The following is a 21,556-nucleotide window of genomic DNA, read 5'->3' as shown; positions in this document are numbered from 1 at the left end:
CAAATATGGTCCAATGCTAGCCTTTATATACAGCCAGCAGCAGAGCTGGGGGGCACAGTACACCAGGACACCTGAAGGTAAGAGAGAACAAGTAGTTAGACTGGAGAGACAAGTTGACCAATTGTGAATAGTTAATGCATTGCATTGTTCTACTTCATTTTTTTTATATCCATGTTCCTAGTTTTTCCAGAGAGAACGCAGCATTCCAAGTAATCCAACTGGGGATATAAAACAAGGCAAGTCACTTTTTGTGTGACATTTTTGTTCAGCTGCCTTTGGTACTTATCTTCTGGGTGATTTATTGAAACAAAGCTTTCGGAGAATCCTTGATACTGTGTGCTACATCTGTGTTCAGAGATTTAACTGTAACAAGGCTAGGGGGTGTTGGAACCACCCTGTGAGGCTGCAAATATGTTGAGCAGTGTGAGAGTGATACCAATCCGGTTATACAGAATAATGTATCCAGTGTATTTTAAGTAAATGACACACTGGGGCAATGTGTAGACTGTAGTAATAATACAAATTTGAAATGCTAGTTCTGTTACACTAGTTCTCATCATCTCCATTCTAATGAACTTGTTCATTTTAATGTCTGATTTCCTAACCGATTTATCATTTGCCCATTTAAAAAATGTCTAGATCAAGTAATGGAGAAGCCATTTAGGATGTATTGTTTAGGCAGTGGTGGAAAGTAATGATGCATTTACTGAAGTGCTGTAGACTACTTAAAGGACCACGTCACCACTTTTCAACCTATCTTCATATAATAGGTCCTCACTAATAATCATGCTAAAATTGCACAATTTCTTTCTACTCAGTCTGTGTCTCATAGGAGGGCTGTGGGGAGTTCAGAAACCTGTCCACCAGTGACATCATCGTTAGGCAGTTATTTTTTTTAAACAAGATTTCTTTACAAAAATGTTTCGATTATCGGGAGAATGATGGCATCCATTTTCGTATTACAACTTTTCAGGACTAGAAAGCCTGCAGTTTCTATTAGCTTGAATTCCCTATCGATGCTGTCACTGGTGGACGGGTTTCTGAACTGCCCACAGCCCTCCTATGAGACACAGACTGAGTAGAAAAAGACTATCATTTTATCATGATTATTAGTGAGGACCTATTATTTGAAGATAGGTTGAAAAGTGGTGAAGTGGTCCTTTAAGTACAATTGAGGTATTTTTAGAGTGATTGATTTCACCTCACTACAGTACATCAGGGACAAATATTGCACTTTTACTTCACTACAATTATTTGACAGCTTTAGTTACTGCATTTGGCTATTTGAAAATAGCCAATCTACAAGCTCACAATGTGCGTTGTGGGCTTGTAGATCTTCTATTTTCAAAAGATGTATACATATTGAACTTGTGAAACTGCATAATGACTACTTTTACTCTTTGGAAACCATTGAAGAACCCAGAGATGCAGGGGGACGCTCTCATGCTAGAGTTTGGGGCTGCGGCTCCGTTTCTGCGAAAGACTGACAGGGAGCGCCTGGAGGCCCAGACTCGCCTGTTCGACATGAAGAAGCAGTGTTTTGTTCCCGACACGGATGTGGAGTATTGCAAGGCTACCATCACCACCAGACTCATAGACAAAGCCATAGTGGAAACAGAGTTTGGAAAAGTAAGTGTGCCATGAATCCATGATACGTGTACGGTATAGAGTTTAATGATGGGCAGCTGCCCATAGTGGGAGGTCATTGCTAAGGTTTCCCATGCAGACAGCTGCCAATAAGCTGCCAATAAGAAGTTACTATAATATCTATACATATTTTAAGCCATTAAGAACCGAGGCCGATTTACAAATTACTTATAAACCAGCAGTTCTCAAACCTTTTCATGCCAAGGAACCCCACAATGATATGATATTGGGGGTCCTTGGTACGTAAAAAAAAAACACTTGCAGTGCGGCATGAAGTAACACGCTGTGAGCTTGTAGATCTGCTCTTTTTGAATAACCAATGCAAAAAACGTGGGGTTAAAACAACTAGGACTAATGGGTGGAGTGAAAGTATGACCATATAAGAAATGTCAATATACCATAATGTATTTTTTCCCCACAGATAGCTACCCATAAGTTGGAGAACGTCCATCCCCAGAACCCGCCAAAGTATGATAAGATTGAAGACATGGCGATGTTCACATTCCTCCATGAGCCTGCTGTGCTGTTTAACCTCAAAGAGCGTTACGCAGCCTGGATGATCTATGTGAGTCTGAGGGATGTATTTTGCATGTCTTAAGTACCAGGTCTTATTCCCTAACTTGAGTAAACTAAAGACCTGGAGGCGTGATCAATGCCATTTGGCTATTCTGAGTGGCCAAAGAGCATTGATCACGCCTCCAGGTCTTTAGTTTACTCAAGTTAGGGAATAAGACCTGGTACTTAAGACACACAAAATACAGCCCTGAATGTTTAACCTCAAAGAGCGTTACGCTGTGATTACAATATTAAGAAAATAGCCATTTACAAGCATCTGAATGTCATTATAATGTGACCCCTCCTTGGTCCACAGACCTACTGAATGTCATTATAATGTGACCCCTCCTTGGTCCACAGACCTACTGAATGTCATTTAATGTGACCCCTCCTTGGTCCACAGACCTACTGAATGTCATTATAATGTGACCCCTCCTTGGTCCACAGACCTACTCGGGGCTGTTCCTGGTGACTGTCAACCCCTACAAGTGGCTGCCGGTGTACGACCAGTCGGTGGTCAACGCCTACAGAGGCAAGAAGAGGAGTGAAGCTCCTCCCCACGTCTTCTCCATCTCAGACAATGCCTACCAGTACATGCTGAAAGGTATGCACTGTATTGTTGTATTGTTTTAGCTCGAGACCCAAAACAGAAAGACCCACTTGAACATCTCGAAAGCGTTCACGGTCGATCCACCCATCTGACCATGTCAACCAAATGCGCTTTCAGTGTTTTGACAATTATTTGGGGGCCCAAATTCCATGTCCTCACACAGGCCACAGGTTGAGAATCACTGGACAACAAAACACTGTCGATGTATTAATGTGACTGCCTGAATATGAGTACCACACACACATCACATGAACCTTCTCTTTAACCTTTGCAGACAGGGAGAATCAATCCGTCTTGATCACGTGAGTAAAGCATTCTTTACTCATATACCATGATCTGCTAGAACACACAAACAAAGTTTCATCTCGTTAACAAAACAAGGTGTTCTTCTATCTCCAGTGGGGAATCAGGAGCAGGGAAGACTGTGAACACCAAGAGAGTCATCCAGTATTTTGCCAGCATCGCAGCCGTTTCTGGAAAGAAGGACGCTGCTCAGGAGAAGAAGGTCTCTTTTGTCAAATCTAGTGCATGGCTCTTCAACAGGGCGGTTGAACAGTTAACCGCTTAAACCCCAAATGGCTGGAGTCCCTCAGGGCTCAATACTAGGGTCCTTTCAATTTTCTGTTCTTGTGGGGAAAGATTTAACTGAAAATAGCCAATCGACAAGCTCACAACACGACGCAATGCCAATGGTGGGGTTTAAGTAGTTAATACAAGATCTAACACAATGGGACTTCAACAGGGGCCCCCATAGGAGGTCCTCAGAGTTAATACTTAACATCTTTGTGTGAGAGGAACGTTTTATTTATTTTATTTTTTACATCCTAGCATGATTCCTATTCTGGGGGAAACATTAAAATAGCAGATCTACAAGCTCACCACACATCACTTTGTGACACGTTGTGAGTTTGTAGATCATCATCATTTTTGGTAAAAGGAATTTGGTGTGGAGGGAAAGAACTGTCAGCTATGTTAATTTTGACGACATCAGGGATCTCCTACGGGCATAACAGGGACAAGGACTGACAGATACAGAGATCTCCATATAGGGGCATATCAGGTTGGATCAGCGATGCAATGTAGCCGTATGAGAGACGTGTAGGAGATACTTATGAAAACAGCTTTTGATAAGAAATGTGCTCTTCTGTATTTCTCTAGGGAACCCTTGAAGATCAAATCATTCAGGCTAACCCTGCTCTGGAGGCTTTTGGAAACGCCAAGACCCTCAGGAATGACAACTCTTCCAGATTTGTACGCGTGCACAAACACACACACACACACACACACACACACACACACACACACACACACACACACACACACACACACACACACACACACACACACACACACACACACACACACACACACACACACACACACACACACACACACACACACACACACACACACACACACACACACACACACACACACACACACAGCTCGTGTCAATAAAAATAAATAGTAACAAATTCACAGTCCAGATTTTCTGTCCTCAAAAAGTCCTAAACAAACAGTCTGTATTTCTTAGGGTAAATTCATCAGAATTCACTTTGGCGTTAGTGGCAAGTTGTCATCTGCCGATATTGAGACTTGTAAGTATGAATGCCATTTATATCATGTTGATGCATTTAGACAGTAAACACAAGAATCATGTTAAAACTTCCATGTCTTTCAGACCTGCTGGAGAAGTCCCGTGTCACTTATCAGCTCAAAGCTGAGAGAGACTACCACATCTTCTACCAGATTCTGTCCCAAAGGAAACCAGAGCTGCTAGGTGAATACTGAAGCATACAACCACATTGTTCTAATACCTACTCAGTACTCACTGTAGGAGAAACATTAACCATGCTCCTGTACAACATTGTTCCAATACCTACTCAGTACTCACTATTGGAGAAACATTAACCATGCTCCTGTACTACTCACTATAGGAGAAACATTAACCATGCTCCTGTACTACTCACTATAGGAGAAACATTAACCATGCTCCTGTACAACATTGTTGCGAACGCAGTGATTGCGAACGCAGTGAGCACTAACTATGAGACCTAGCAGATCATGTCTGTCTGTCTGTCTGTCTGTCTGTCTGTCCCGCTGTTACGTCACCATGACTCAGCCATAACCATATAAGGAGTCCCCAAAGCAGCTATACGTCCAAAACTCAAATATGTACGAGCTGCGTTCGCTTCCCGCGTTTGCGCGTCTTACTTGTTCTAATACCTACTCAGTACTCTCTATCGGAGAAACATTAACCATGCTCCTGTACTACTCACTATAGGAGAAACATTAACCATGCTCCTGTACTACTCACTATAGGAGAAACATTAACCATGCTCCTGTACTACTCACTATAGGAGAAACATTAACCATGCTCCTGTACTACTCACTATAGGAGAAACATTAACCATGCTCCTGTACTACTCACTATAGGAGAAACATTAACCATGCTCCTGTACTACTCACTATAGGAGAAACATTAACCATGCTCCTGTACTACTCACTATAGGAGAAACATTAACCATGCTCCTGTACTATTCTGAATGCTCCACAGAGATGCTCCTCGTCACCTCCAATCCCTATGACTATGGCTACATCTCCCAAGGAGTGCTAACTGTGACTTCAATCAACGATGCTGATGAGCTCATGAGTACTGATGTGCGCGACTTTGTGGATACAAATATTATTAATAACATTTACCACTATCTTTTCACAAGTCCTTGATTTGTATAGCCCTAAATCACAATGACATGAATGATCTCAAAGAGCTTCATAGGCCAATTTAACAAAAAGAGACGAAAGGTCTGTTAGATTTTATAATCTCTCAGAAAATAGGAAAAGTAAAGAGGGGGACCCGCTTCCTGGGAAGACAGGTGTGCGATAGCGGGCAATATCCAAATGCAAAACAACAACTATTGTTCTAAACTACTCTTCATCCTAGTATATAGAAAACGTAAGCAAAGGTAATACAAAATGAATGGATAAATTGACAAGTACTATAATAATATGTAATAAATCAATGAGGGATGTCAATGGGGAAATGAATTCCAATAACCAAGAACAATAATCTCCCGTTTTAGGAAGCTTTCGATGTGCTGGGCTTCACCCAGGAGGAGAAGAATGGCATCTATAAGATGACTGGTGCCATCATGCACTATGGCAACATGAAGTTCAAGACCAGACCCAGAGAGGAACAGGCGGAGCCTGATGGCACTGAGGGTAAGATGTCATACTTAAATATGTATGTAGTCTTAGTTTAACACAGTCAAACCACCGGGAAAGCATCTGTGTCATTTTATCACTTTGGCTATTCAAAAATAGCAGATATACAAGTTCATAGCGTGTCACAATCTTTGAAAAAACAAATGATAGTTAAAAAACAAATATATATATATATATATATGGTGGTCCCTGGAACAAAATACTCTGACAAATACATATCTTGGGATCCTTTTTCCAACATGAAAAAGTTTGAGCACCAGAAAACTGTTTTGTAGAATTGGCCTTAATTAGGTCTTAATGGGTAAAGATATTGTGCATTTGTGATTGAAATGTCTCAACATTTTGCTGCTCCAGATGCTGACAAAGTGGCATATTTGATGGGTTTGAACGCCGCTGACCTCATCAAGGGCCTGTGCCACCCAAGGGTCAAAGTAGGAAATGAATGGGTCACCAAAGGTCAGGCTGTCAATCAAGTGAGTGTCAGTTATTGTATTTACAGTAACACAGCAATATACTGTATGTGTTAATGAAGGTAAATTCACTTTGTGATATGCCTTAATTCAACTTTTGTCAGGTCTACTACTCTATTGGTGCGCTGGCCAAGTCAGTGTATGAGAAGATGTTCCTGTGGATGGTGGTGAGAATCAACCAATCCTTGGACACCAAGAATGCTCGCCAGTTCTACATCGGTGTGCTGGACATCGCTGGCTTTGAGATCTTTGATGTGAGTATTTGTAACAATTAGGTAGGTATGGTTGTACATTTTGAGAATAGAATAATATTGTATTCTATTCTATTCTGGCCAATTATGGGGAATTTATAGGATGTATTTAGGGATGCACATCGTATCACTATGCAAAATGCAAAAAAAAAACAATGTCAAAAGAATATCAATTTTAACCAATATTTGATTTGATCCAATGGACCAATTTGCTGCAATTCAAATGTATACATTGCATACCTCCTACAAACATCTGTTTAGTTAATGTGTCTAATCTGTAATTGTGTTCCCTTTCAGTTCAACACCTTTGAACAGCTGTGCATCAACTTCACTAATGAGAAGCTGCAGCAGTTCTTCAACCACCACATGTTTGTGTTGGAACAAGAAGAGTACAAGAAAGAGGGCATCGTGTGGGTGTTCATTGACTTTGGCATGGACTTGGCCGCCTGCATTGAACTCATTGAGAAGGTAGGTACTGTACATGGACTTGGCAGCCTGCATTGAACTCCATTTTCAGATGGGGGTACCAATTTGGGGGTCCTTGTCCACAGGTCTTTAATAAGCTCAGTTTTCTTATAAATAATATTGGCGTCTCTTTCCCACATTTTCTCCAGCCCATGGGTATCATGTCAATCCTCGAAGAGGAGTGCATGTTCCCCAAGGCTAGTGACGAAACGTTCAAGGCCAAGCTGTACGACAACCACCTGGGCAAGCATCCCAACTTCCAGAAGCCCAAGCCTGTGAAGGGCAGACCGGAGTCCCATTTCTCCCTGGTCCACTACGCCGGCACCGTGGACTACAACATCTCCAACTGGCTGGTGAAGAACAAGGACCCTCTCAACGAGACGGTGGTCGGCCTCTTCCAAAAGTCAAGTCTCAAGCTGCTCGGTGTGCTGTTTGCTGGCTATGCTGGTTCAGATGCTGCAGGTATGGGATATACTAGATGGAGTTCAGTAAGTCATCGCTGTCGGGCAGAATCTCCTTTTCTGACAGTGTATAAAGTCTGACAGTGTATAAAGTCACCATACCAATTAAAGAGGCAGTATTTTGTTGGTTTGTCTATGTATTCATATTATGTTTCATGTTGTCTATATTCAAGATGTTACTGGTAATTATGGTCTTTCCATCATCTATAGAAGACAAGAGCTCTGTTGGAAAAAAGAAGAAGGGCTCCTCGTTCCAGACGGTGTCTGCCTTGCACAGGGTGAACATTTGCAGGACAAACTCTTTGACCTTTGAACCTCTACACTACAGAATAATATCAATAAGATAGTATAACCCGTTGATGCTTTGTTATAACTCACAGGAGAACCTGAATAAACTCATGAACAACTTGAGGTCCACCCATCCCCACTTTGTGCGCTGCCTGATCCCCAACGAGTCCAAGACTCCCGGGATCATGGAGAATCCTCTGGTGATGCACCAGCTACGCTGCAACGGTGTGCTGGAAGGCATCAGGATCTGCAGGAAGGGTTTCCCCAATAGGGTCCAGTATGCAGACTTCAAGCAAAGGTCCAACATGAGCTACAAGCTCACAACGCCTGTAGTTTGGATATTCTGACAATTTCTGCCTGTTTTTTTTTATATAGTATTTGACAATTTGGCCAATGTTTGACCAGTTTTTATAGTTTTTATTTGTTGATTACGTTCTTAAATTGTCACAAACTGTTTGTAAAATGGATTGATTCTAAATCTGTGTTTTACCGTGTGTGATTCAGATACCGTGTTCTCAATCCAAGCGCTGTCCCTGAGGGGCAGTTCATGGACAACAAGAAGGCGTCAGAGAAACTTCTGGCCTCCTTGGATATTGATCATCTGCAGTATAAATTTGGACACACCAAGGTTTGTGTTGTAAATACTGTAGATCAGTCGTTCTCAACCATTTCAGGCTACGACCCCCAAAATAATCATATTTGAAATACTGTACATGTACTGATATTTACACTGGAAATATATTTTTTAGTAGATCTTTTACGTTTACAAATGGTCCTCTGTCCATAATGTGTAAGGTGTTCTTCAAAGCTGGTCTCCTGGGTGTTCTTGAGGAGATGAGAGACGACCGTCTCGCTCTCATCATCACTGGAATTCAGGCCAGAGCCAGAGGAGTACTCGCCAGGTTGGAATACAAGACACTTGTAGAAAGAAGGTACGGTACAAAAAGCAAACAGCTTATACCATTAAAAGTACAAATTTTGCCATTTCCAAATGTATGAAAATAATTTGAAAATAGCCGATCTACAAGCTCACAAAGTGTCGCAAAAGTGACGCACTGTGGTTAATGTAGGTTTTGTAATAATATTCAAAATCTTCAAAGTAGTAACTACAGTATAATTAGCAAATAATAGTGGAGTAAAAAGTACAATATGTGTCTCTAGATGTAGTGGAATAGAAGAGTATTGAAATGTGGAAATACAGTATACAGTACAGTACTTGAGTAAATGTATTTACGTAGTTACTTTACATAACTGGCCATAATAGACAGGGATTAAACCAAAGTTATTTTCAACAGGGATGCCTTAACGGTGATCAAGTGGAATGTGCGTTCCTTCCTGGGTGTGAAGAACTGGCCCTGGATGATGATGTACTTCAAGATCAAGCCTCTGCTGAAAACAGCCGAGACCGAGAAGCAGATGGCCAACATGAAGGAAGACTTCACCAAGCTAAAGGAGAGCTCCGCTAAAACAGACGCCCGAAAGAAGGAACTGGAAGAGAAAATGGTCACTCTTCTCCAGGAGAAGAATGACCTGCTGCTCCACGCCCAGTCTGTGAGTTACAAATAACACACAGATCACATCAATATTAAATAAATTAGTGTTTACAAAAACATTTCCAAAAATAAAATATGTAAATGCACCTTAAAAAAACCAAACAGGAACAAGACAATCTTGCAGATGCTGAAGAGCGCTGTGAGCGTCTGATCAAGACCCAGGTCCAGCTGGAGGCCAAGAGCAAAGAGCTGTCAGAGAGACTGGAGGACGAGGAGGAGGTGAACGCAGAGATCACCACCAAGAAGAGGAAGCTGGAGGACGAATGCTCAGAACTCAAGAAAGACATCGATGATCTGGAGCTCACTCTGGCTAAAGTGGAACGGGAGAAGCAAGTTACTGAGAACAAGGTAGGCAAATGGAAGACAGTTTTCATGTCAAGGACCTCCACCTTGATATGTATTTGGCCGCGGACCCCCCATCTGGAAAGAGTTTGTACCATGAGAGACCTCCCAGAAGAGAAGATTTATGTAAAAACTAAAATAGCAGCTGTATAAGCTTGTAGATCTACTATTTTTGAATAGCCATAGATAAAGTTGTTATTGTAATTTTTGCCAGTGACTCTGGAACCCCTGGGGGTCCCCGGACCCAGAAAAGTACAATACAGCACGCACATCCACTCACTTAAAACCAGGTGCCGGGCCAAGGTAGTATAGAAAGAGAAAAACATCTGCACTCTCAGTAATAGTAGGACGTAGGAGTCTTGTTTAATAATGTTGAAGATCCAGAGCAGCAACACTGCTTTCTACATGTTTTCCATGAATCTGCACACAGCACACGCCTGAACCCTCACAGACTGGCTACTCGAGTTGAGCGTGCCTTTCCCCAGAATTGGGCTGTAGTAACAATAGAACAAAATACCACTCTGAAAAAAAATGTCTTACAGTAACTCATAATAATAAAGAATTTTACTCAAGCAACTGAAATATATACTGAAACTAAATACAACACCAACTACATTCTAGGTTAAATGCATGACTGAAGAGGGGTCGGCGTTGGATGAAACCATCATCAAGCTGACCAAGGAGAAGAAGGCTCTGCAGGAGGCTCACCAGCAGACACTGGACGACCTGCAGAGTGAGGAGGACAAGGTCAACACTCTGACCAAGTTCAAGACCAAGCTGGAGCAGCAGGCTGATGATGTGAGTAGCATTATTGTCCCGCCACGCCGAAGCCCTACAGATTTTATCCATACACCAGTATCAGTACACAGATCTCTATAGTCATGTGATCAATGTGTCCAATTTTCCATATTCCCTCCTGATTGGCTATATTGCCTTCCAAAATTTGCCGGATTGGTCCATTTCTAATAAAGTGCCTCAAATCATGAACTTGCGATTTCACAAGTTCATTATTTGAACGCACATTATTTTGCACCACATTACCACTGTGCAGAAAAACAAAATGCCACTTGAAATCAGCCTCATGGCGGCGCTATTAACAGGCCGTTTCGTGGTTTTACCTATAGCTGCACCTGTGTGAAGGCACAAGGAATAACCTCTGTCCTGTATTTTTCACATCTGCTTTATATAGCGCCACCAAGAGGCCGACTTTTGCAATACTCTTGCATTTCACTCTTGCCTTCATCAACATTCACCTCACATTCATTTATCATACTTTATACACAAGGTCAAACTTCACCTACAGCTGATTTATCATGTACAATTACAACTAAACACATCCACAACACATTACTGTATGTGGCCTATACCAACACAACAGCAGAGATCTGTGCTCAGAGGAGCACTTTTTCTACTTATTGTCAATAATAACACATTGTCAAAGCAATAGACTTACTAGAATGCTGAGCATAGTATAAAGAATCCCTCTGGAATGCACTTCCCAGAGATCCCTCCCTACCCTCAAAAGTTCCCTGAAAACCCACCTGTTGTCACCATTGCCTTTCCGAGATGACTTTGTTTGTATCATCTCGTTTTGCTTTTAGTGCGTTACTGCTTTTATTTCTTATCTTGCGTATTCGTTTTTTCTTTCCTAATAAAGTTGTTGATATTATTTAACCCTCTCTCCCTGGAGCCCTCACACACATGTAAAGTAACTTTGGGTTCTTAGAAAAACACTGACGTTTCATTTATTTATATCTTTTATTAGCTGGAAGGATCACTGGAACAAGAGAAAAAGTCCAGGATAGATCTTGAGAGAGCAAAGCGAAAGCTGGAAGGAGACCTGAAGGTGACCCAGGAGAACCGAATGGACCTGGAGAATGACAAACAGCAACTTGAGGAGAGGCTGAAGAAGTAAATGATTTTATATGACAAATGCGCAAAACATTATAAATCTAATCTACAATCGTTTTTACAAAACGCAATGTACACATTTTCCTATTTTAATAGGAAGGACCTTGAGATTACCCAGTCAAACAGTAAGATTGAGGATGAAAAGACTTTGGGAGCTCAACTTCAGAAGAAACTTAAGGAGTTGCAGGTATGAATGCAATATAAAATGCTATGATTGCACAACTTACAGTACAAGTTACAACTAGGAAATAACAAATGCCCAGTGAAGCACAAATGTGCATCAGGCCCTCCTTGGCCCAGCACCAAGTTTTGTGCAAATCCTTCTGAAACAGCTGTGAAAAACAAAGTTTTGGGATAAATATACATAGGCCTGTCACAATTACATAATAGTCTAATCGATTATATATATTTACTTTACACTAAAGATTACACTAAGCTTATAGTGTACATTTAATTGCTGATCTAAAATAGTCAGTAATGTCTTTGTATATTTACTGTAAGTTATTTGTCATATAGGTTTTGATTACAAAGCCTAAAGGCAAACGGAAATTCTAATTTGATTCATATTATGTTCCAATGTTCAATGTCAAAAACACAATTAAATCGTTAATCACAATATATGACAATTCATCGTCAGCTTAGAATGCATAACGGTGACAGCTCTATGATGTACATTGTATGTTCAGGCCCGTATTGAGGAGTTGGAGGAGGAACTGGAGGCAGAGCGAGCTGCCAGAGCCACGGTGGCCAGGCAGAGGGCAGACCTGTCCAGAGATCTGGAGGAGGTCAGCGACAGGCTGCAGGAGGCTGGAGGAGCCACCTCCGCCCAGATCGAGATGAACAAGAAGAGAGAGGCCGAGTTCCAGAAGGTGCGCAGAGACCTGGAAGAGTCCACTCTGCAGCACGAGGCCACGGCTGCCGCGCTGAGGAAGAAGAACGCAGACAGCGTGGCCGACCTGGGAGAACAGATTGACAGCCTCCAGAGAGTCAAGCAGAAGCTGGAGAAAGACAAGAGCGAGCTACGGCTGGAGCTGGACGACGTGGTCTCCAACATGGAGCAATTCGTGAACGCCAAAGTGAGTCTGAGTTCCTAATCGTGTTGAATCGTTGCACGTTCAATTTCCCGTGAAATTTGTGTAAATGTTGTTTTACAGACAACCTTGGAAAAAATGTGCCGAACACTGGAGGATCAGATGGCTGAATACCGAACAAAAGCAGAGGAAGGTCAACGCTCCATTACTGAAATCACCATGCAGAAAGCAAAGCTTCAAACTGAGAATGGTATGACACTGCTAAATGGGGTCAAAACAAATAATTCTTAGTTTGATTTCAGCCACATTAAAATGTTGCACAGAAAATTGAAAGGCGTTTGGCTACAGGTGAGCTCACCAGGCAGACGGAGGAGAAGGACACTCTCATCTCCCAGCTGAGCAGAGGGAAGCAGTCATACACACAGCAGAATGAAGACCTCAAGAGACTACTGGAGGAGGAAGTCAAGGTACAATAATTATGATTCAATTAAATGGTATTTAGTTAGAAATGTCATGTGGATGTAACTACCACAAACACATTCATAAAAGGATTGTGGGCCAAAAAATTATGCTCTACTTCTCCATATTACACTCTCACACAACATTTGCCGGTCCACAAGCTCACAGCAGAATGCCAAATTGATTTGGCTACGGACCCCCATCTGAAAATGTTTTGAGTCAGGACCCCCAGAGGAGATTTGTGTTAAATAAATTATTCAATTTTACTCTGTTTTCCCTAGAAGAAAGGCTGCTATGTATTTTAGGTGTGTCTGTGGGTTTTATACATATTGACCAATGCAAAGTATTAACAACAGGTTGTTGTAACTAAATAATGACATTGGATCCATAGGAATACAGGTTCCATTTCCTGAAAAGTAATGCTCAGGTTTCCACCTGACAATGGCGATATGGATTTTCCTTATTCTATTTGTGGATTCTACATCTATCCCTTTGGCGGCTACGCGTATTCATAAACCATATTTTTTCCCCAACAGGCCAAGAATGCTCTTTCCCATGCAGTGCAGTCTGCTCGCCATGACTGTGATCTGCTGAGAGAGCAGTATGAGGGGGAACAGGAGGCCAGGGCCGAGCTGCAACGGGGTATGTCTTCTACAATCTAGACTAGGGACATAATCCTTATTATCATTTATCGTGATGAAAAATGCTCAAATGAATTAGCTTTTGTTGAGCTGCAAATTCAGTACCACTTGTATACTCTTATGCGTTGTGAGCTTGTTCCCCCCAGAATAGGGGGAACAAGTTTTAAGTATATTTTTGTTAATAAGCGATTATTTTTGCCACAATAATGTTGACGGTTGTACTCGTATTCATATTGTCCATCCCTAGGTATGTCCAAGGCTAACTCTGAGGTGTCTCAGTGGAGAGCCAAGTACGAGACTGATGCCATCCAGAGGACTGAGGAGCTGGAGGACGCAAAGTAAGTAACGTTTTCTTTGCCGTTTTTTTTAAAAATGGTAGCGTGGCCAAAGTGGGATTCTTTGGCGATTGGTTCAACAGAAAGTATGTTTTGTAGTGAAGTGAAAGTACTGAAAAATTGGAAATGTAATCCTGAGGTTGTACATGAAAAATATGCCATCTGAAATATAGTTTGGGATTCTTTGTTTGCCGTATCTCATCTATTGCTTCTGGTCCATGTAAATGTAGGAAGAAGTTAGCCCAGCGTCTGCAGGATACAGAGGAATCTGTGGAGGGTGTTAATGCTAAATGCTCATCTCTGGGGAAAACCAAACAGAGGCTGGAGAATGAGATTGAAGATCTCATGGCAGATGTGGAGAGATCCAATGCTACTGCTGCAGCTCTGGACAAGAAGCAAAGAAACTTTGACAAGGTAATAATAAAACACAAGAAAAATGTAGTTACTTTTGTTTATCCCACGATTTTTGTAAAGCATTTTTCTCAACCTGTGTCACTTCTAGTGTAATCCTGGGCGCTACACTCCCTCTGCCAACCTGGAGAGAGCAACGGACTGACCTCATGTTTCCTTCAATGCATGAGGAGTCCAAACCGCTTCTCTGACAGGGAGGTGTTTCCCTGGTTGGATGTAGCGCGTGGAAGGAACACGTTCCTTTCCTCTGCATCAGGCGCCCGGCTGACCAGTAGTTACTTCTTAATATGTTGAATTTTCTGATCTAACGCGACACATTAATTAACCAGGTCCTGGCTGAGTACAAGCAGAAGTATGAAGAATCTCAGACGGAGCTGGAGAGCGCCCGGAAAGAGGGCAGGTCTCTCAGCAGCGAGCTCTTCAAACTGAAGAACTCGTATGAAGAGTGTCTGGAACATCTGGACACCATGAAGAGAGAGAACAAGAACCTTCAAGGTACTATGGTTTCATTAACCTTTAATATCTAAAAATGTTTGGAATGAAGTACTGGACTAAAATACAGAGAGTATGTTGCAAGGTGCTCTTTGGAAAGTAACACAAATATACAGAATACACAAAGATTTCAAGGCTCTCTTCTTGTATATCTGACATTTTTCTAAAAATCTAATATGACCGGTTTTAATGGGTTAATCAAATGGATATTAAGGCTAATCTTTGCATGGCCGCGACCAATTTAAAATAATTTCAATGCTATTAAAACAGAGGAAATGTCTGACCTGATTGATCAACTTGGTGAGGGAGGAAAGCACATCCATGAGTTGGAGAAGATACGGAAACAACTGGAGCAGGAGAAGGTGGAGACGAAGGCTGCTCTGGAGGAAGCCGAGGTGAGGCTGGAATAAGCTGTGAACATATCACAGTTTATATGTCACATGATAGTACATTTCTCATGATGTGCAGTGGTACTTAAATTAAGTGCAATTTTGAGGTATTTTTTTACTTTGCTGGAGTATTTCCTATACTTGGTTATAATTGGTTATATAGTTACTTTGTAGATTTTGACTATTATTACAAAACATACATTACCCATTACATGTCAGCATATACATTTCTGTCATTTGAAAATAGCCAAGCTACATTTAGGAACTATTTTATATTTGAAAACTTGTGAAATGGGACATTCTGCACAATGAGTGCTTTCTACGTTTGGTACTGGTATTTCTACATTGCAGAATGTAGTGATGATACTATAATGATGATACTTTTACTCTAGAAAAAGAAGTGTGCGTACCTTTTCCCACCTCTGACGCAACATGTCAAACAGGGCTCCCTTGAGTACGAGGAAAGCAAGATCCTCCGGTCTCAGCTGGAGTTCAACCAGGTGAAGGCCGAGATGGAGCGCAGGCTGGCCGTGAAGGAGGAGGAGATGGAGGCGGCCAAGAGGAACCAGCAGAGGGTGCTAGAGACCCTGCAGGGCTCCCTGGAGGCTGAGGCTCGCAGCAGGAACGAGGCTCTCAGGCTGAAGAAGAAGATGGAGGGAGACCTCAACGAGATGGAGCTCCAGCTCAGCCATGCCAACAGGCAGGCGGCGGAGGCTCAGAAACAGCTCAGAGGACTCCAGTCCCATCTGAAGGTATAGTACCGTAACCGCTGAGAGAAAAGTGGTTTAAACTTTAAAGTAACTAAGTACTACTGTATGTACTCAAGCACTACTGTTGAGTTATTTTTCCATACTTTTACTTCTACTCCACTACATGTTAGAACCAGATTTTGTACTACACCACAATTCAATGAATTTAGTTAGTTACTTTGTAGATTTTGATTATTACAAAAGACATTAACCACTTCAGCCCTATACTGTACACAGGTATATTTCAGCCATTTGAAAATGGAACATTGCAGTATTGATACTAAATACTGTACTTCTTCTATCACTGGAGAAAACAGAAATATCGTTGCATTATAAAACAAGTCAATAGCTTTCATTATTTAACTGACTGACAAGCGAGAAACAAAAAGATGACATTTCGTTAAATGGTTATTCCTATTTTCAACAGGACTCCCAGCTGCAGTTGGACGATGCTCACCGTGACAATGATGACCTGAAGGACAACATGGCCATCGTGGACAGACGCAACAACCTGCTGCAGGCTGAGCTTGATGAGCTGAGGTGTGTGGTGGAGCAGACTGACAGAGGCCGCAAGCTGGCAGAGCAGGAACTGCGCGACGTCTCTGAAAGAGTGCAGCTGCTGCACTCTCAGGTATTAAAGCCAATTAGCCCATTAAGACCTGAGGCCGATTCTACAAAAGAATATCTTCTTTTGTTTTCTGGAAAACGTATGTCGGTGGTTCTCAAACTTTACAGTACAGTATAGTGACACTACAGTACAGTAGAGGGACCCCCTGGGGACCCCCACAGGGTAACGTTTCGGACGTGGGGCGGCTCGCCGAAACCGGGCTGGCACCCTGGCCGCGTTCCTGTGGGTCTGGAACTTCCGGGGACTTCCGGGGACCCCCACACGGATTTTTAACAGCCAAAAATAGCTCAAATCTAAAATGACACATGTTTTCCCGGTTTCAATTGGTTAAAATGGATTAAACATCTTAATGTATATCTAAATTTGTGATATTTTATTTTTGGGTTCTGATTTCAGAACACCAGTCTACTGAACCAGAAGAAGAAGCTGGAGGCAGACACGTCCCAGCTCCAGAACGAGGTGGAAGAGGCCATGCAGGAGTGTAGGAGTGCTGAGGAGAAGGCCAGGAAGGCCATCACGGACGCCGCCATGATGGCGGAGGAGCTGAAGAAGGAGCAGGACACCAGCGCTCACCTGGAGCACATGAAGAGGAACATGGAGCAGACCATTAAGGACCTGCAGCAGCGTCTGGACCAGGCCGAGCAGATTGCCATCAAAGGTGGCAAGAAGCAGGTCCAGAAACTGGAGGCCAGGGTGAGCGACGATAAACTTGATTCCTGAAACTATACGTTAATGTGCTGCGTGAAAATGTTTTGAGTCAGGACGAAGATGTGTTCAAAAAATGCAAAACTATTCAAAATTTTCAATATTTTACTCTGTTTTCCCTAGAAGAAAAGGGTCCTTTTGCACACCTACAGTCAGAGACAGCCATGTTTTTCTCTCTCCGTTTTTCCTATACTCGTACTTACATTATGCCTTCCTTTTAAGGTAAGGGAGCTGGAAGCTGAATTGGACATGGAGCAAAGAAAGGCTTCCGATTTGGTAAAAGGAGTTCACAAATATGAAAGACGCATCAAGGAGCTCACCTATCAGGTACCATCCTCATATCTTCAGCTGACTAAAATACACCTTTGGTCTTACGTATGCGTATCTGCATTAAAATTGGAATTATATTTAATTATTCTTAATTAATGCAGACAGAGGAGGATCGTAAAAATGTGAGCCGCCTCCAGGACCTGGTGGATAAATTGCAGCTTAAAGTCAAATCCTACAAGAGAAGTGCAGAAGAGTCTGTGAGTATTTAAGCTATGAGAATAATAGGAACTATCTACAGACTTAAAGCGGCACTATGTAACTTTTCTTTAAAGAATAACATTTTATTTTGTTCATTCTGTACAATATAACTTGGCGTTGATGTATTTTGTCTCCCTCGTCTTTTATTGAGCCATTTAAATCGTGTCACAGGTCACCTAGACACAAGAATGCCGGCAAATTTGACCTGATCACGATTAAATGCATCCTCTGAGCAAGATGACAGGCTCTATTAGCTCAATGGTAAAACTCATAGGACTTGCGCAGGAAACCAGGTTCAAATCCACGGTAGGAGAGAAAAGTTACAGTGCCTGTGTACACACTATAATTTTGCGCAGGGGTTTCTTTTGATGAAGGTCTAAAACTTCAGATTGACCCTTAAAATAAAGCGCAGTGATTTCTTTGCCGTGCGCTGTGGGAGCCTCAAAAATACATTATTTCCATATAAGCTACTCAAGTCATGACAGGAGTAATGGTTCAGTGGCTTAACAAAAACCTGTGAAGGCAAGGCCAAACTGGATTCTTAGTCCTGACAAGAAATAACTCACCTTGAATAATTCTCCATATAATATTATAGGAGGAACAAGCCAGCTCCAATCTTGGGAGGTTCCGTAAGCAGCAGCATGAACTGGACGAGGCAGAAGAAAGGGCTGACACGGCCGAGTCCCAGGTCAACAAACTCAGAGCCAAGGGTCGTGATACGGGCAAGGTAAGCTCCTACATACCAGTGGTGGAAACATTACTCACATTATTAAGTAAAAGTATTAATACTGCAATGAATGTAGAAATACTCTACTTTCAAACACTTAAAGTGCAAGACCACTTTGGTAGAGGTTTGGGTTGTGTAACTACATGATGTAACTCCAAATGTGGACAAGAAAAAAAATCCATATCTTCAAATAGTAAAGAAAATTTAAAAATCAATGAGGAGCATATTTTAATTGTCATTCACTGGAGATTTATTTTATTGTCCACATCTGGAGTTACATCATGGCAAGGCAACTACACAACCCAAACCTCTACCAAAGTGATCTTGCACTTTAAATACAGTAGGCCTACAGTATACTTGAGTAAATACTAGCATGCATATATGCATATACTGACAGATTTAAAAAATCACTATTTTCATAATATTCTTCTTCTTTCCCCATGCAGAAAGGTAAAGGTGAAGAAGAGTGAAGCTGTCTCTCTGAATGAAACCATTTTTCTCTATGCAACATAGCAGAAATAATTAAGCAATCTAAAAGCTTTTTGTTTTAAGTGTGGAGAGAGTAAACCATTACTTCTACAATTGAGTCTACCTGGCCTTACACTATTGTTCCCAAAAGACACTGTATTTGTCTAGCAATATACATGGATTTTGTGAGCTTTTGAGTAATGCTAAGCAGTATAAGCAAGCAATGTAAGATTACAGAAAGGACAAGCCATTCAAAAGAAAGCCTTTTTTCACCATGTTTACAGCTGAAAAAAGAATAAAGCAATCTTAAAAGCATCGTGTTTGTTTTTAAATGTGTCGTTCATGTATTCAACGTAAATCCTTGTTAAAAGTGAGTTTGTCTTTTTCCTTACATTCCTTACTGTGGCTCAGGAGGTAGAGCAGGTCGTCCAACGATCCCTGGGTCGGCGGTTCGAATCCCGGCTCCTCCTGTCCACATGTCCAAGTGTCCTTGGGCAAGACACTGAACTCATTGCCTCCAATGAGTTGTCAGTGTGAGCTTGCCACCATTGGTGTGTAAATGTGGGAAGTGAGGACACTGGCTTCACCTCCCAATGTATGAATGAATGACCCATTGAAAAGTGCTTTGAGCACTTGGAATAGCGCTATAATTCTGCAATAAATTATTACTATTTCCAACAAGTGGTATAGCAGTGGTATAATAAGCATCAATAAGGAAATATGGCACTTATCATGAGTTGTTACAAATGAAATGCTTTGTCTGACAGAGGTGAGCAGGCAAGGCCACCAGCCAGGCTGACCATAGGGAATGAAAGGAGGCAGAGGATTCTCTTTGGCCATGGTGTGGCAATTTACTTGGCAATTGTGGTTTGTGTGTGTGTGTGTGGGGGGGGGGGGGGGGGGGGGTTTGCTCTTGGACGCACACAGTTCCGAGGGTGGAGAGAGATGGTATTCTGGAGGGTGGTGGACAAGAAGCTGGTGTGGTGATCTAGCATGCATCAGGGAATGAGTGCAGCTAGTTCTACTTACATAGCTAGCATCCCACACCTGTGCATGGCCAATGAACAAGCTGCCACTCACTCAGGCTTGATTGGGTGTCAGTGACTTGACAGGATGTTGTGGATGAAGTTTCAGTTCCAAGTTTATATAATGAAAAAAAGCGTTACAAGAAAAGGCACAATATTGACTGAATCGTAGTATCACTGCATACGTGGTTTCTCTCGGCTAGTCTGTGGTTAGCTCGTATCTGACTCACATGTAACAACAAACCCAAAACTAAAGAATGAGCTGCTCCTGGGCCGGATATCCGGCGCTAACATAAAGCATCATGGGAAATGCAGTTCTAGCAAAACCCCGTTAAATTGTATATAGCAACAGAAACAGTTATTCTTTTTTTTTTTAAACATATGTTTATTCATTTTCTTTATATTACACATAAGTATTTTCAACAATTGACATATATTTCCCCCCCCCACATCCCTCTGGCAGCACAAATACAAACAAAATCTTATCACGAAATGAATTGACAATAATAAATACAAAACAAAAATAAATAAATAATGACAAAACGAAAAATAAAACGAAAAACGAAAATAAAACACATTACATACAGTTAAACAAACAGATTCACAATGTCCATCACAGTAGAAACAGTTATTCTAACTGAATTCAATCTTTTTAACTCCCAACTGGTTCTTTTTAAACTGTAAACAATAATACTATGAAATAAACATCTTTATAAACATTATGAAATGAAATGTGAAATATGAATAACTATATATTCCAAATAGTTATAACACTGAGCCTTTTGACATGCTTAATGTAATGAACTTCCATGCTGCACAGAAATATGGTCATGATTCAACAAAACTACACTATGGATTTAGCATGGACTAAGAGAAATACATGGATTATAGGCTTTTAAACGATTGTAACTCCAGATTTTGCACAATAAGTCACAGAGTGATAAAGAAGCAGCAGCAGGATTTATGAATAAATGAATAGGCCTAAAATAATACTGGATGTAGCAGCAACATCACACCAACAGGATGGGTCATCACACAACACTGGAAACAAACAAAATGTATCAATTTAATGCGTTCTTCACAATTCTAAGATTTGAGACATCAAAACCACAACTCACATTGAACTTCAAGTGGTAGGCCTACTGGAGCAGACGTGGTTGTGTTAATGTCATTGCGAGCCTCACAGCTGT

General features: G+C 41.5%; 1 protein-coding gene across 1 annotated transcript; it reads left to right on the top strand.

The window, feature by feature from the left end:
• Positions 1-1,437: 1,437 nt before the first annotated feature.
• On the top strand, positions 1,438-19,343 carry LOC308320144 (myosin-7-like; the record flags this gene model as incomplete). The annotated part of the gene is made up of 38 exons (XM_080770462.1): positions 1,438-1,629; positions 2,069-2,212; positions 2,650-2,806; positions 3,087-3,114; positions 3,212-3,317; positions 3,971-4,063; positions 4,347-4,410; positions 4,494-4,592; positions 5,370-5,473; positions 5,896-6,034; positions 6,392-6,510; positions 6,612-6,761; positions 7,056-7,226; positions 7,373-7,685; positions 7,895-7,962; positions 8,065-8,270; positions 8,477-8,600; positions 8,768-8,904; positions 9,268-9,523; positions 9,631-9,873; positions 10,489-10,665; positions 11,633-11,778; positions 11,875-11,965; positions 12,465-12,854; positions 12,933-13,059; positions 13,158-13,276; positions 13,805-13,910; positions 14,157-14,247; positions 14,475-14,658; positions 14,985-15,150; positions 15,418-15,542; positions 15,980-16,288; positions 16,713-16,916; positions 17,310-17,606; positions 17,841-17,945; positions 18,050-18,145; positions 18,742-18,873; positions 19,320-19,343. Exons 1-38 carry the CDS (start codon positions 1,444-1,446, stop codon positions 19,341-19,343), a joined length of 5,796 nt encoding a protein of 1,931 aa, XP_080626588.1. The 5' UTR covers positions 1,438-1,443.
• Positions 19,344-21,556: the final 2,213 nt, after the last annotated feature.

This window comes from Protomyctophum bolini (genome assembly GCF_963924005.1).
Source record: "Protomyctophum bolini genome assembly, chromosome: 8".
NCBI classification, from domain to species: Eukaryota; Metazoa; Chordata; class Actinopteri; order Myctophiformes; family Myctophidae; genus Protomyctophum; species Protomyctophum bolini.
Note: the sequence above shows the minus strand (reverse complement) of the source record. Positions and strands in the feature narration are given on the sequence as shown.